At 36.2% G+C, this 14,192-nt stretch overlaps 1 protein-coding gene across 2 annotated transcripts in view; it reads left to right on the forward strand.

Moving 5' to 3' along the window:
• PCNX1 (pecanex 1) overlaps positions 1–14,192 on the forward strand; it is a 171,595-nt gene that overhangs the window by 28,352 nt on the left and 129,051 nt on the right. For both annotated transcript variants that reach the window (XM_007469296.1, XM_007469295.1), the window contains exon 2: positions 4,267–4,475. In XM_007469296.1, the coding sequence (XP_007469358.1) occupies positions 4,267–4,475 (209 nt within the window). The remainder of the gene's footprint in view (positions 1–4,266; positions 4,476–14,192) is intronic.

Consider the following 14,192-nt stretch of genomic DNA (forward strand, 5'->3'; position numbering starts at 1 on the left):
TGAATAATGCATCATACATATAGACCACATTTTTGTTTATCTATTCGTCCATTCATAGACACTGCATTGCTTCCATCTCTTGGCTATTGTGCATATGCATAATGCTGCTGTGTACATGAATGTCCAGATATATTTTCGAGATCCTGCAGTTTATTCAAGATTCGATTTATTCTTTGGAATAAATACCCAGAATTGGAATTGCTAGATCATATGGTAATTCTATTTTTAATATTTTTGAGGAACCACCATACTGTTTTTATAGAGGCTGCATCATTTTACTGTCCCACCAACAGCGTACAGAGGTTCCAATTTCTCCACACCCATGCCAACACTTGTTATTTTCTGTCCTTTTTTTTTTTTTTCTGGTTAGTTGATAGTAGCCATCCTAATGGGTATGTGGTAATATTTAATTGTAGTTTTCATTTACATTTCTATTCATCCAGCTTCTAAGAGGATTGATCTTATGTAAAGTATCTAACATAGTTCTTAGTAAGGAGGCTTACTACAATTTGGGGGGCTATGTTTGATCTGAATATCTAGAGCTCTCTGACAGCTGTTAACACTTCCTGCCATTCAGGGATGTATAATTGAGAGTTAAGATTTTTTTTTAAACTTCTTGAAAATAAGGAGTAAGATGACAAACGGCCTTGATGTGGAACTTGACCTATTGATAAGGCATCCATTAATGAGAAGAATGTAGATCATGTCTTTGTAAAAGATGAAAGCTAATATACTCTTTTTCTAATATGAAAACCTTTTTATCACTATTAAAATTTTAGCTCTCTTTTCTAACTATAAAAGAAATACATGCTTATTACCAAAAAATCAAGAAAATACAGTAAAACGTAAGTTTATATTAGGAATACAACACATATTGTATATGTACAGTTAATGTTGCTGCCTGTAGCTGTAGTTTTTACTGTTATATTCCGTTGGTAACTAGTCTTCCGTTTTCCATTTTCCTGTTGATTTTCAATTGAGGTCCCCCCCCACCCCCAGTTTTTGGTAAAAGTCTTATGCTGCGAGTGTAAGAGTTTCTTTCATTTTTATGCTTATGAGAGAAATTGGTGGATCTTGGGTGGTGTATCTATCAATTTATATTTCTACTAGCAGTTTATAAGAGGTCTGGTTGTCCATACTTAATTTTGTCTGATTTCTTAATTTTTGTTCATTAAGATGGGCGTTAATGATATATTGTTGAGGTTTTACATTGTATTTTGCTCATTACTGATGAAGTTGAACATGTTGTTTTTATTGGCTATTTATATTTTTCTGTGTAAGTTCTATCTGTTGTCCTTTATTTTCATTGGTCTGCCTCTTTGTTATTGATTTTGAAGGAATTCTTTATATTTATTCTTTATATAATATACATTTCATTCTGCAAAACTGAAACTCTACACCCATTAAACAACTCTTCACTCTCTCTCCCACTTATATATGTATATGTATACACACATACATATATAAATATATACATATTCCTATATACAGTGATACATGTTTTTAAATTAATTAATTAATTTCATGGAAAGTCATTTTATTTTAAATACAGCAGTATGTACATGTCAATCCCAAACTCCCAATGTATCCCTCCACCCCACTCTTCCCCCCTGGTAACCATAAATTCATTTTCTAAGTCTGTGAGTTTGTTTCTGTTTTGTAAGTAAGTTCATTTGTATCATTTTTTTTTTTGATTCAGCTTATAAGTGATATCATATGATATTTGTCTTTCTCTGTCTGACTTCACTTAGTATGATAATCTCCAGGTCCACCCATGTTGCTGCAGACGGTATTATTTCATTCTTTTTAACGGCTGAGTAATACTGTATATATGTACAATATTACTTGTATATATGTACCGCATCTTTATCCATTCATCTGTCGATGGACATTTAGGTTGCTTCCATGTCTTGGCTGTGGTAAACAGTGATGCAGTGAACATGGAGGTGCATGTATTTTTCCGAACTATGGTTTTCTTCAGATATATGCTAAGGAGTGGGATTGCTGGATTATACAGTAGCTCTGTTTTTAGTCCGGAAATGAGGGTGTTGAACTAAATGATCTCCAAGAATTCCAGTTCTTAAGTGAACATATCATATGGAAATCGGCATCATGCAGAACTTCTATAAATATTCTAAGCAGTGTATGTGTTTGTATGTATTTATGTGCATGTTTACTTTGAAATTTTTGTCAATTTGTGTGTGTGTGTTTCTGTTTGGAAAAAGTTTTTCAGGGAACTTTTTTTTTTTTTTTGCAATGAATGTTAGATTTATTAAAGCTATAAATTAACTTAGAATTTTAAACTCAACTCTTTACAAATTGAACACATTTTAACAGTCATTTTTAAGAGATTTGTTTTTTTCATGTAGCTTAAGATCCCTTGAATTTAAATTGCATTTATAAATTTTAAGTAAATTTTAAGTAAATTATGTAAATTATCTAACATCTTTTGGAGTACTTAACTCTTCTAAACCTGATATTTATGGATTTTGTAAGATTTTAAATACATTTTATAAGCCTAGATCTGTTATTCAATGACATTTTAAATTGAAATCACCAGTGTAATTTTTTAGATACACTAATATGAAGGGCTTCTTAATCTAAGCATTTAAAAATACCAAATAGGACTTCCCTGGTGGTGCAGTGGTTAAGCATCCACATGCCAATTCAGGAGGCACAGGTTCGATCCCTGGTCTGGGAAGATCCCACATGTCGCGGAGCAGCTAAGCCCGTGTGCTGCAGCTACTGAGCTTGTGCTCTAGAACCCGCGAACCACAACTACTGAAGTCTGTGCGCTTAGAGCCTGTGCTCCGCAACAAGAGAAGCCACCACAGTGAGAAGCCCGTGCACGGCAATGAAGAGTAGCCCGCGCTCGCCGCAACTCGAGAAAGCCCATGTGCAGCAATGAAGACCCAACACAGCCAAAAATAAATAAAATTAAAAAATAAAAATACCAAATATTTACCTATTATGCCTGCACTCAACCCCAAAGTATTAAACTTTAGGCTTGATTTACTTTCTTTTCCCGCCTCCCAGTTCCAACCCACAATGTTTCCCTCTCTCTACCTCCCAAATAACTGTCTTATTTTTTAAACTTTTATCATATCTGTCTTTGAAACCTCCCTGGTTCATTAGAACCTTTTCAATTTCACCTTCTCAAGCGATTTGAGGATATCTTTCCAAGTAAACTTAGAGCCATGTTCTCAGATTAATGAGGTGGAACCTTATGAATACATGTGAAATCTAGAGCTGTGAACACCTGGGATGATTTTTTTCTCATGAAAAGGGGCATAACTTGAGCCTAGTTTTATAGGCTTTGCTAGCAGTGACTCTGAGTCATGCCTTCCAAGTGGGGTGTTCTCCAGCCTGCCAGCCCCGGACTCATGTCCACATCACTGAATTCTCAGGTATGATGGGTGTGCAGTCCCCATGCCCAGGATGCTTCTGACTATTTCAATAAATCTATTTATTGCTTGATTCTATTCTGTATTCTTTTATTCGTTTTATTTGGCAGGTTACAATTTTTCAGTATTTTCAACATTTAAGTATTTTAAAATAAAACATTTGGATTTTGAATGTCCCCCATGTCTTATCTGGTTTTATAGTCATAGTTCTAAGGTTATTCTCATAACAGTTTTAACTTGGGATTTTCTAGGACACAAAGAAAGTTCATATCCTAAAAAAAAGTTACAGGGAGCACATAAACAGGGATTATATGTATTTGGATCACAACCCTGTCTTATTCACATATTATATAATGTGATACCTTAACTCTCTACTAGTATTAAAAATTTTTTGGCATGGACTTTGTAACAGTGCTGTCCAGTGGACATATATTGTAAGCCACGTATGTAATTTAAAACTTTTCTAGTAGCTACATTAAAAATAAAAGTAACAGATGAAATTAACTTTAATAATATATTTTATTTAACCCAATATAATCTAAATATATTTCAGTGTGTAATCAGTATAAAAATTGAGATATTTTGCATTCTTTTTTTCATACTGAATTTTCAAAATCCAGTGTTATTTTATTCTTAGTGCACATCTCAATTCAGGCTAACCACATTTCAAGCACTCAATAGCCACATGTAGCAAGTGGCTACTGTATTGAGTGGTGCTGTCTTATACTTTTACAACTTAGTGCTAGGAACACAATTGTTGCTTTGTGTGAGAATGTGTTTATTATTTTAGTTACAGATTTCTCTAATTGAATAAAGTATAAAATATTTTAAAATTCCTATCTTTATTTTCTTTCTCTTTAAGGCCCTTCCTTCTTCCATGATTATAGTAGCAGTCTATTGTCCTGTGATAGCTGCTGTTTTCATTGTTCTGAAGATGGTCAACTATCGACTCCACAGAGCACTTGATGCTGGAGAGATTGTAGATAGGAACACAAATGATTTCACAGATCAGCGAGCCAGAGCTGAGCAAGGCAACTGTTCAACAAGGAGAAAAGACAGCAATGGCCCAAGGTAAGGAAACCCATGCCACTCAGTTTGTAATGATGTACAATGATGCATGTGTACAATGATGTGATTATTGTGTCATGCCTGTTCTGTTCACCTGGTTTTAAGGCAGTGGTAGATCTTACCACTATTGATACAGTGACAAGTGTGATTGTCACATTAGACCACAGCAAAGCTGACTGGCTATCTGGGGATAAATCAGTATCCTTGGCCTTGTTAATAAATAACATTTTAGAACAATAATAGTCATAATAGTGTAATAGTTATTCATACCAAAGACCAAAACCAATGGAAAACAGGCTAAAGAAATAATAAAACATGGCTTTATAAATCTAAGCATTTATTTTTATACATATAAATAAAATGTGTATATATATCTTAAGCAAACTGTGATAATATTTTACTTGACATTTATAATCTACAGTTTTCACTTTATCCATTGTAAATTTTTTTCAATTTTATATTCTCACCTTAGAAACTTAGCTGTTCCTTCCCTAGATCTTAGCATGACTGACTTCCTAGGGTTCAACTCTGTGTAGGTGTCACCCCTTCCTGGAGGCTTTCCTGGAGCCTGTCTCAGCTAAAATAGTCCCCTACTGCCCTCAGTCACATTCTATCCCATTACCTTGGCCTCACCCACTTTCTCTTTCTGACAGAGGGATTTAGTTATCATAGTCAAAAGGTTATAGTGACTTTATAGAAATAATAGGTGTCCCTAATATAACTTTTAAACAGTTGCTATATGAGCACTTGACATTTTTAAGCTCATACAGTTCTCAAAAACAATCCTATGAGATGGTTGCTGTTATTATCCCTGATTTGCAGATGTGGAAAGTGAGGTGAGAAAGATCAAATAATCTACGCTATCAAGCTCTGGAGGTGAGGCCATGCTTTTAACCACTATGCCATGTTTCCAGTCAGTATAATATGAAATATTTCAGGTTCAAGATATAAATAATACCACTAAAAGTGGGTACTCAATATCTATGAAGACAGGTAATGTTTCTGTATATTCTCCAGTGCACTGAAAGCCTTCATCCTTTTTTAGTTACATTTTCCTCCATCCCTAACATGATTACCCTGTTTGTTCATTGAACAGATATTTTACCTTATAATAATTTTGTTAATAGCATAAATCACTATCTAAAATTATATTATTTAATCATTTGTTTGCATTTATAAGCTTTTTGAAGGCAGGGCCTTGTTTTTCTTACAAACTATTATATTCCCAGGCTCCAGAACAGTGTCTTGCACTGATAGGTACTCAGGAAATACTTTGAACTACTGAAAATACTTTTTTCTGTGACAGTATTTTTTTGTTTGTTTCTTTGTTTTTTTATACAGCAGGTTCTTATTAGTCATCAATTTTATACACATAAGTGTATACATGTCAATTCCAGTCGCCCAATTGAGCACACCACCATCCCCACCCCCACCGTGGTTTTACCCCCTTGGTGTCCATACGTTTGTTCTCTACAACTGTGTCTCAACTTCTGCCCTGCAAACCGGCTCATCTGTACCATTTTTCTAAGTTACACATACATGCGTTAATATACGATATTTGTTTTTCTCTTTCTGACTTACTTTGTATGAGAGTCTCTAGATCCATCCACATGTCAACAGATGACTCAATTTCGTTCCTTTTTATGGCTGAGTAATATTCCACTGTATATATGTACCACAACTTCTTTATCCATTCATCTGTCGATGGGCATTTAGCTTGCTTCCATGACCTGGCTATTTAAATAGTGCTGCAGTGAACATTGGGGTGCATGTGTCTTTTTGAATTATGGTTTTCTCTGGGTATATGCCCAGTAGTGGGATTGCTGGATCACATGGTACTTCTATTTTTAGTTTCTTAAGGAGCCTCCATACTGTTCTCCATAGTGTCTGTATCAATATACATTCCCACCAGCAGTGTAAGAGGGTTCCCTTTTCTCCACAACCTCTCCAGCATTTGTTGTTTGTAGATTTTCTGATGATGGCCCATTCTAACTGGTGTGAGGTGATACCTCATTGTAGTTTTGATTTGCATTTCTATAATAATTAGTGATATTGAGCAGCTTTTCATGTGCTTCTGCCCATTTTTTGGATTGAACAGCTTTTCATGTGCTTCTGCCCATTTTTGGATTGGGTTGTTTGTTTCTTTAATATTGAGCTGCATGAGCTGTTTATATATTTTGGAGATTAATCCATTGTCTGCTGATTCATTTGCAAATATTTTCTCCCATTCTGAGGGTTGTCTTTTCGTCTTGTTTATGGTTTCTTTTGCTGTGCAAAAGCTTTGAAGTTTCATTAGGTCCCATTTGTTTATTTTTGTTTTTATTTCCATTATTTTAGGAGGTGTATCAAAAAAGATGTTGCTGTGATTTATGTCAAAGAGTGTTCTTCCCGTGTTTTCCTCTAAGAGTTTTCTAGTGTCCAGTCTTATATTTAGGTCTCTAATCCATTTTGAGTTTATTTTTGTGGATGGTGTTAGGGAGTGTTCTAATTTCATTCTTTTACATGTAGCAGTCCAATTTTCCCAGCACCACTTATTGAAGAGACTGTCTTTTCTCCATTGTATATCTTTGCCTCCTTTGTCACAGATTAGTTGACCATAGGTGGGTGGGTTTATCTCTGGGCTTTCTGTCTTGTTCCATTAATCTGTGTTTCTGTTTCTGTGCCAGTACCATATTGTCTCGATTACTGTAGCTTTGTAGTATAGTCTGAAATCAGGGAGTCTGATTCCTCCAGCTCTGTTTTTCGTTCACAAGATTGCTTTGGCTATTCGGGGTCTTTTGTGTCTCCATACAAATTTTAAGATGATTTGTTCTAGTTCCGAAAAAAATGCCATTGGTAATTTGATAGGGATTGCATTGAATCTGTAGATTGCTTTGGGTAGTATAGTCATTTTCACAATATTGGTTCTTCCAATCCAAAAACATGATATATCTCTCCATCTGTTGGTGTCATCTTTAATTTCTTTCATCAGTGTCTTATTGTTTTCTGCATGCAGGTCTTTTGTCTCCCTAAGTAGGGAGACAAAAGACCTACCTAGGGACACAAAAGGTAGGTAAAATACCTCCAATTCCTAGGTATTTTATTCTTTTGTTTTAATGGTAAATGAGAGCGTTTCCTGAATTTCTCTTTCAGATTTTTCATCATTAGTGTATAGGAATGCAAGAGATTCCTGTGCATTAATTTTGTATCCTTCAACTTTACCAAATTCATTGATTAGCTCTAATAGTTTTCTGGTGGCATCTTTAGGCTTCTCTATGTATATAGTATCATGCCATCTGCCAACAGTGACAGTTTTACTTCTTCTTTTCCAATTTGTATTCCTTTTATTTCTTTTTCTTCTCTGATTGCCGTGACTAGGACTTCCAAAACTTTGTTGAATAATAATGGTGAGAGTGGACATCCTTGTCTTATTCCTGATCTTAGAGGAAATGCTTTCAGTTTTTCACCATTGAGAATGTTGTTTGCTGTGGGTTGTTCGTATATGGCCTTTATTATGTTGAGGTAGGTTCCCTCTGTGCCCACTTTCTGGAGAGTTCTTATCATAAATGGGTGTTGAATTTTGTCAAAAGCTTTTTCTGCATCTATTGAGATGATCATATGGTTTTTATTCTTCAGTTTGTTAATATGGTGTATCACATTGGTTGATTTGCATATATTGAAGAATCCTTGCATCCCTGGGATAAATCCCACTTGATCATGGTGTGTGATCCTTTTAATGTGTTGTTGGATTCCATTTGCTAGTATTTTGTTGTGGATTTTTGCATCTATGTTCATCAGTGATATTGGTGTCTAATTTGTGTGTGTGTGTGATATCTTTGTCTGGTTTTGGTATCAGGGTGATGGTGGCCTCATAGAATGAGTTTGGGAGTGTTCCTTCCTCTGCAATTTTTTGGAAGAGTTTGAGAAGGATGGGTGTTAGCTTTTCTCTAAATGTTTGATAGAATTCACCTGTGAAGCCATCTGGTCCTGGACTTTTGTTTGTTGGAGGATTTTTAATCACAGTTTCAATTTCATTACTTGTGATTAGTCTGTTCCTATTTTCTATTTCTTCCTGGTTCAGGGTGGGAAGGTTACACATTTCTAAGAATTCGTCCATTTCTTCCAGATTGTCCATTTTATTGGCATAGAGTTGCTTGTAGTAGTCTTTTAGGATGCTTTGTATTTCTGCGGTGTCTGTTGTAACTTCTCCTTTTTTATTTCTAATTTTATTGATTTGAGTCCTCTCCCTCGTTATCTTGATGAGTCTGGCTAATGGTTTATCAATTTTGTTTCTGTTCTCGAAGAACCAGCTTTTAGTTGTATTGATCTTTGCTATTGTTTTCTTTGTTTCTATTTCATTTATTTCTGCTCTGATCTTTATGATTTCTTTCCTTCTTCTAACTTTGGGTTTTGTTTGTCCTTCTTTCTCTAGTTCTTTTAGGTGTAATGCTAGATTGTTTATTTGAAATGTTTCTTGTTTCTTGAGGTAGGCTTGTATTGCTATAAACTTCCCTCTTAGAACTGCTTTTGCTACATCCCATAGGTTTTGGATCATCGTGTTTTCATTGTCATTTGTCTCTAGGTATTTTTTGATTTCCTCTTTGCTTTCTTCAGTGATATCTTTGTTATTTAGTAGCGTATTGTTTAGCCTCCATGTATTTGTGTTTTTTATGTTTTTTTCCATGTAATTCATTTCTGTCTCATAGCATTGTGGTCAGAGAAGATGCCTGATATGACTTCAATTTTCTTATGTTTACTGTGGCTTGATTTGTGACCCAAGATGTGATCTATCCTGGAGAATGTTCCGTGTGCACTTGAGAAGAAAGTGTAATCTGCTGTTTTTGGATGGAATGTCCTATAAATATCAATTAAATCTATCTGATGTATTGTGTCATTTAAAGCTTATGTTTCCTTATGAATTTTCTGTTTGTATGGTCTGTCCATTGGTGTAAGTGAGGTGTTAAAGTCCCCCACTATTATTGTGTTACTGTCGATTTCCTCTTTTAGAGCTGTTAGCAGTTGCCTTATGTATTGAGGTGCTCCTATGTTAGGTGCATATATATTTATAATTGTTATATCTTCTTCTTGGATTGATCCCTTGATCATTATGTAGTGTCCTTCTTGTCTCTTGTAACATTCTCTGTTTTAAAGTCTATTTTATCTGATATGAGTATAGCTACTCCAGCTTTCTTTTGATTTCCATTTGCATGGAATATCTTTTTCCATCCCCTCACTTTCTGTCTGTATGTGTCCCTAGGTCTTTAGTGGGTCTCTTGTTTGCAGCATATATATGGGTTTTGTTTTTGTATCCATTCAGCAAGCCTGTGTCTTTTGGTTTGAGCATTTAATCCATTCACATTTAAGGTAATTATTGATATGTGTGTTCCTATGACCATTTTCTTAATTGTTTTGGGTTTGTTTTTGTAGGTCTTTTTCTTCTCTTGTGTTTCCCACTTAGAGAACTTCCTTTAGCTTGTGTTGTAGAGCTGGTTTGGTGGTGCTGAATTCTCTTAGCTTTTGCTTGTCTGTAAAGCTTTTGATTTCTCCATCGAATCTGAATGAGATCCTTGCCTTGTAGAATAATATTGGTTGTAGGTTCTTCCCTTTCATCACTTAAGTATATCATGCCACTCCCTTCTGGCTTGTAGAGTTTCTGCTGAGAAATCAGCTGTTAACCTTATAGGAGTTCCCTTGTATGTTATTTGTCATTTTTCCCTTGCTGCTTTTAATAATTTTTCTTTGTCTTTAATTTTTGCCAATTTGATTACTGTGTGTCTGGGCATGTTTCTCCTTGGGTTTATCCTGTATGGGACTCGCTGCGCTTCCTGTACTAGGCTGGCTATTTCCTTTCCCATGTAAGGGAAGGTTTCGAGTATAATCTCTTCAGATATTTTCTCGGGTCCTTTCTCTCTCTCTTCTCCTTCTGGGACCCCTATGATGCGAATGTTGTTGTGTTTAATGTTGTCCCAGGGGTCTCTTGGGCTGTCTTCATTTCTTTTCATTCTTTTTCTTTATTCTGCTCCATAGCAGTGACATCCACCATTCTGTCTTCCAGGTCACTTATCCATTCTTCTGCCTTAGTTATTCTGCGATTGATTCCTTCTAGTGTAGTTTTCATTTCAGTTATTGTATTGTTCATCTCTGTTTGTTTGTTCTTTAATTCTTCTAGGTCTTTGTTAAACATTTCTTGCATCTTCTCGGTCTTTGCCTCCATTCTTTTTCTGAGGTCCTGGATCATCTTCACTATCATTATTCTGAATTCTTTTTCTGGAAGGTTGCCTGTGTCCACTTCATTTATTTGTTTTTCTGGGGTTTTTACTTGTTCCTTCATCTGGTACATAGCCCTCTGCCTTTTCATCTTGTCTATCTCTCTGTGAATGTGGTTTTTGTTCCGCAGGCTGCAGGATTGTAGTTTTTCTTGCTTCTGCTGTCTGCCCTCTAGTGGATGAGGCTATCTAACTCTGTGATAGTATTTTTTTAAAAATTTTATTTATTTATTTATTTATTTATTTATGGCTGTGTTGGGTCTTCGTTTCTGTGCGAGGGCTTCCTCTAGTTGCGGTGAGCGGGGGCCCCTCTTCATCGCAGTGCACGGGTCTCTCTCACTGTCGCAGCCTCTCTTGTTGCGGAGCACAAGCTCGAGACGCGCAGGGTCAGTAGTTGTGGCTCACGGGCCTAGTTGCTCCGTGGCATGTGGGATCTTCCCAGACCAGGGCTCGAACCCGTGTCCCCTGCATTGGCAGGCAGATTCTCAACCACTGCGCCACCAGGGAAGCCCCTGTGATAGTATTTTTAATGACTACACTGTATTCCATTTTGTGGGTATACAGGACCTTAATTTAGCTATCTTGTTTTTAATTATTTCAATTTTTTTCTAATTTAAATTTGTGTTAGGTCACTGTGATGTTCAAAGTTTAAATGAGTAAATTTTTTATTATGATTTAGCAGAAGTAGAATTACTGGAAAGGTACACCCATTTTAAAGTTTCTCAATATATATTGCCAAATTCTGAAGATTTTTACCTTTTAATTACTGTGGTCAGCAGTTTGAGGGCTTCTTTTCTTGTACTTTTGACTACACTATTTAGTATTTTCACAAACTGGTAAATAATTCATTGTTTACTTTTTTCAGTTTTTGGATTACTAGTGAAATGGAGCTATTTTTCTTGTGCTGTTCCATTTATATTTGTTATTTTGTGAATTGTATATTTTTCTGTTGGTGGTTAGTTTTTTACTATTGATTTGAAGAAGATATTTATGAAGGATATCATTTTGTGTCAAATACTTTTCCTAACTTTATGGCATTTTATTTATATATTTATATGCCACAATTAATTTTTCTGTGATTGTTCCATTCTATGAAACTTTATTAGTTATGTCTTTTTTTTTTTTTTTGGGGTATGTGGGCCTGTCACTGTTGTGGCCTCTCCCGTTGCGGAGCACAGGCTCCAGACGCACAGGCTCAGCAGCCACGGCTCTTGGCCCAGCCGCTCCACTGCATGTGGGATCTTCCCAGACCAGGGCACGAACCTGTGTCCCCTGCATTGGCAGGCGGACTCTCAGCCACTGTGCCACCAGGGAAGCCCTCTAACTTCTTTTTTTTTAAGGCTTGTTAGTATTGTACCAACAACATTGAGTGAATAATGCATTTTTCCCCCCAGTAATTTTAAATTCTTGCCTTTTCATGTAGCATACTTGTATTATGTCCGTTTCTGGGCTTTGTTTTCTGCTCCATTGCTCTCTCTTTTTGCTTATAACTTACTGTTTTTATGGCCTTCTAGAATGCTTAATACTTAGCTGTGTGAATCCCTCTTCAGTATTTTTCTTTCAGTATTATCTTAATTACCCTTATGCATATACTTACTTAAGATGTTTCCTTGTAAACACATCCTCCAGAAAATTTCAGTAGAATTTTGATGATAATTGTGTTAAATTTGGAGAGAACTCAACCTTTAAAATAGAAAGTCTCACTCAGAGACATGGTATATGTGTGTACATTTTTTAGTGGGTCCCAAAGCACCGAGCCAATATCCTTCTGCCATGTGGCTGCTTCCCACTATCTATCTACCTTATGTTTGTTAGTGTATATGTGTCCATGCCTCTCTCTCGCCCTGTCACAGCTCACCCTTCCCCCTCCCCATATCCTCAAGTCCATTCTCCAGTAGGTCTGTGTCTTTATTCCTGTCTTACCCCTAGGTTCTTCATATCATACATTCTTAAATTTAATACACAGTTTATCATTTTTTGGTAATTAACATTTTTGTGTCTTGTTTAAGAAATTATTCCTACACAGATATCAGAAGGATACTCTCAGAAAGATTGTCTTTTTAAAGTTTCATGTTTCTTTTGTTTTCACATTTCAGTTTTGTTGGAAATTATTATGATCTGTTGTAAGGTAGGGATTCAGGATTTGTTTTTTTTCTTTATAAGTAACTGGTTTAATCAGTATTTGTTAAACAGACTATCTTTTCCTTGGTGATCTGCACTACTCATTTTTTCATTAATTAAATTTTCATATATGGTGGGTATGTTTCTGGGCTCTTTTCTGTTCTGTTGATATAGTTTATGCCTGTGCAGGTACCACACTATCCTAAGTGCTTTATAACATGACTTTTGATACCTAGTGGGGCAAACCTCGTACCTCGTTCTTTTTCAGGAATTAATTTGCTACTCTCAGCTCCTTGATCGTTTTTTTTTTTTTTTATAAATTTATTTTATTTATTTATTTTTGGCTGCTTTGGATCTTCATTGCTGCGCGCAGCCTTTCTCTAGTTGTGGCGAGCGGGGACTCCTCTTCATTGTGATGTGCAGGCTTCTCATTGCGGTGGCTTCTCTTGTTGTGGAACACAGGCTTCAGTAGTTGTGGCACGTGGGCTCTAGAGCTCAGGCTCAGTTGTGGCACACGGGCTTAGTTGCTCCACGACATGTGGGATCTTCCCAGATGAGGGCTCTAACCCGTGTCCCCTGCATTGGCAGGCCGATTCTTAACCACTGTGTCACCAGGGAAGCTTCTCCTTGATCTTTGATGTAAACTTTAGAGTCTACTGGGCAAAATCTGCAAGAACTTAGGGTTTTTATTGGAATTACACTGGCTATGTAGATTCCTCTGCTGAGAATTGGTATCTTTACAATATTAAATCTCTCCATTTATTTAGTCTTCTTTAATGTCTTTCAGTGAAGATTGATCATTTCTCCATTAAAAGGCTTTCATAGGGCTTCCCTGGTGGTGCAGTGGTTGAGAGTCTGCCTGCCGATGCAGCAGACGTGGGTTCGTGCCCCGGTCCGGGAAGATCCCACATGCCACGGAGCGGCTGGGCCCGTGAGCCATGGCCACTGAGCCTGCGCGTCCAGAGCCTGTGCTCCGCAATGGGAGAGGCCACAACAGTGAGAGGCCCGCGTTCCACAAAAAAAAAAAGAAAAAAAGGCTTTCATAGCTTTTATTAAATTTGAGAAATTATTTTTTAGTTTTTCTGCTATTATATGATTTTTTCTAATTACCTTTTGTTTTTCTCCCTTTAAACATAGCAGTTTACTTTGTATCCAGCAACTTTATTAAACTCCCTTAGTAATGGTAAAACTTTGTAGGTTATTTCTTGATTTTCTGTAAAGATGACAGTTTTATTTCTTCCTTTCTAGACCTTATGCTTCTTGTTTAACTTTTCATTGGGTATAACTTCTCACACATGGTTAAATTGAAATAGTATTGGTGTACATCCTTGTCTTTTTAGGAGTACTTTTAAGT

The sequence above is a fragment of the Lipotes vexillifer genome, unplaced genomic scaffold (assembly GCF_000442215.2).
Source record: "Lipotes vexillifer unplaced genomic scaffold, Lipotes_vexillifer_v1.1 scaffold684, whole genome shotgun sequence".
Lineage (NCBI taxonomy): Eukaryota > Metazoa > Chordata > Mammalia > Artiodactyla > Lipotidae > Lipotes > Lipotes vexillifer.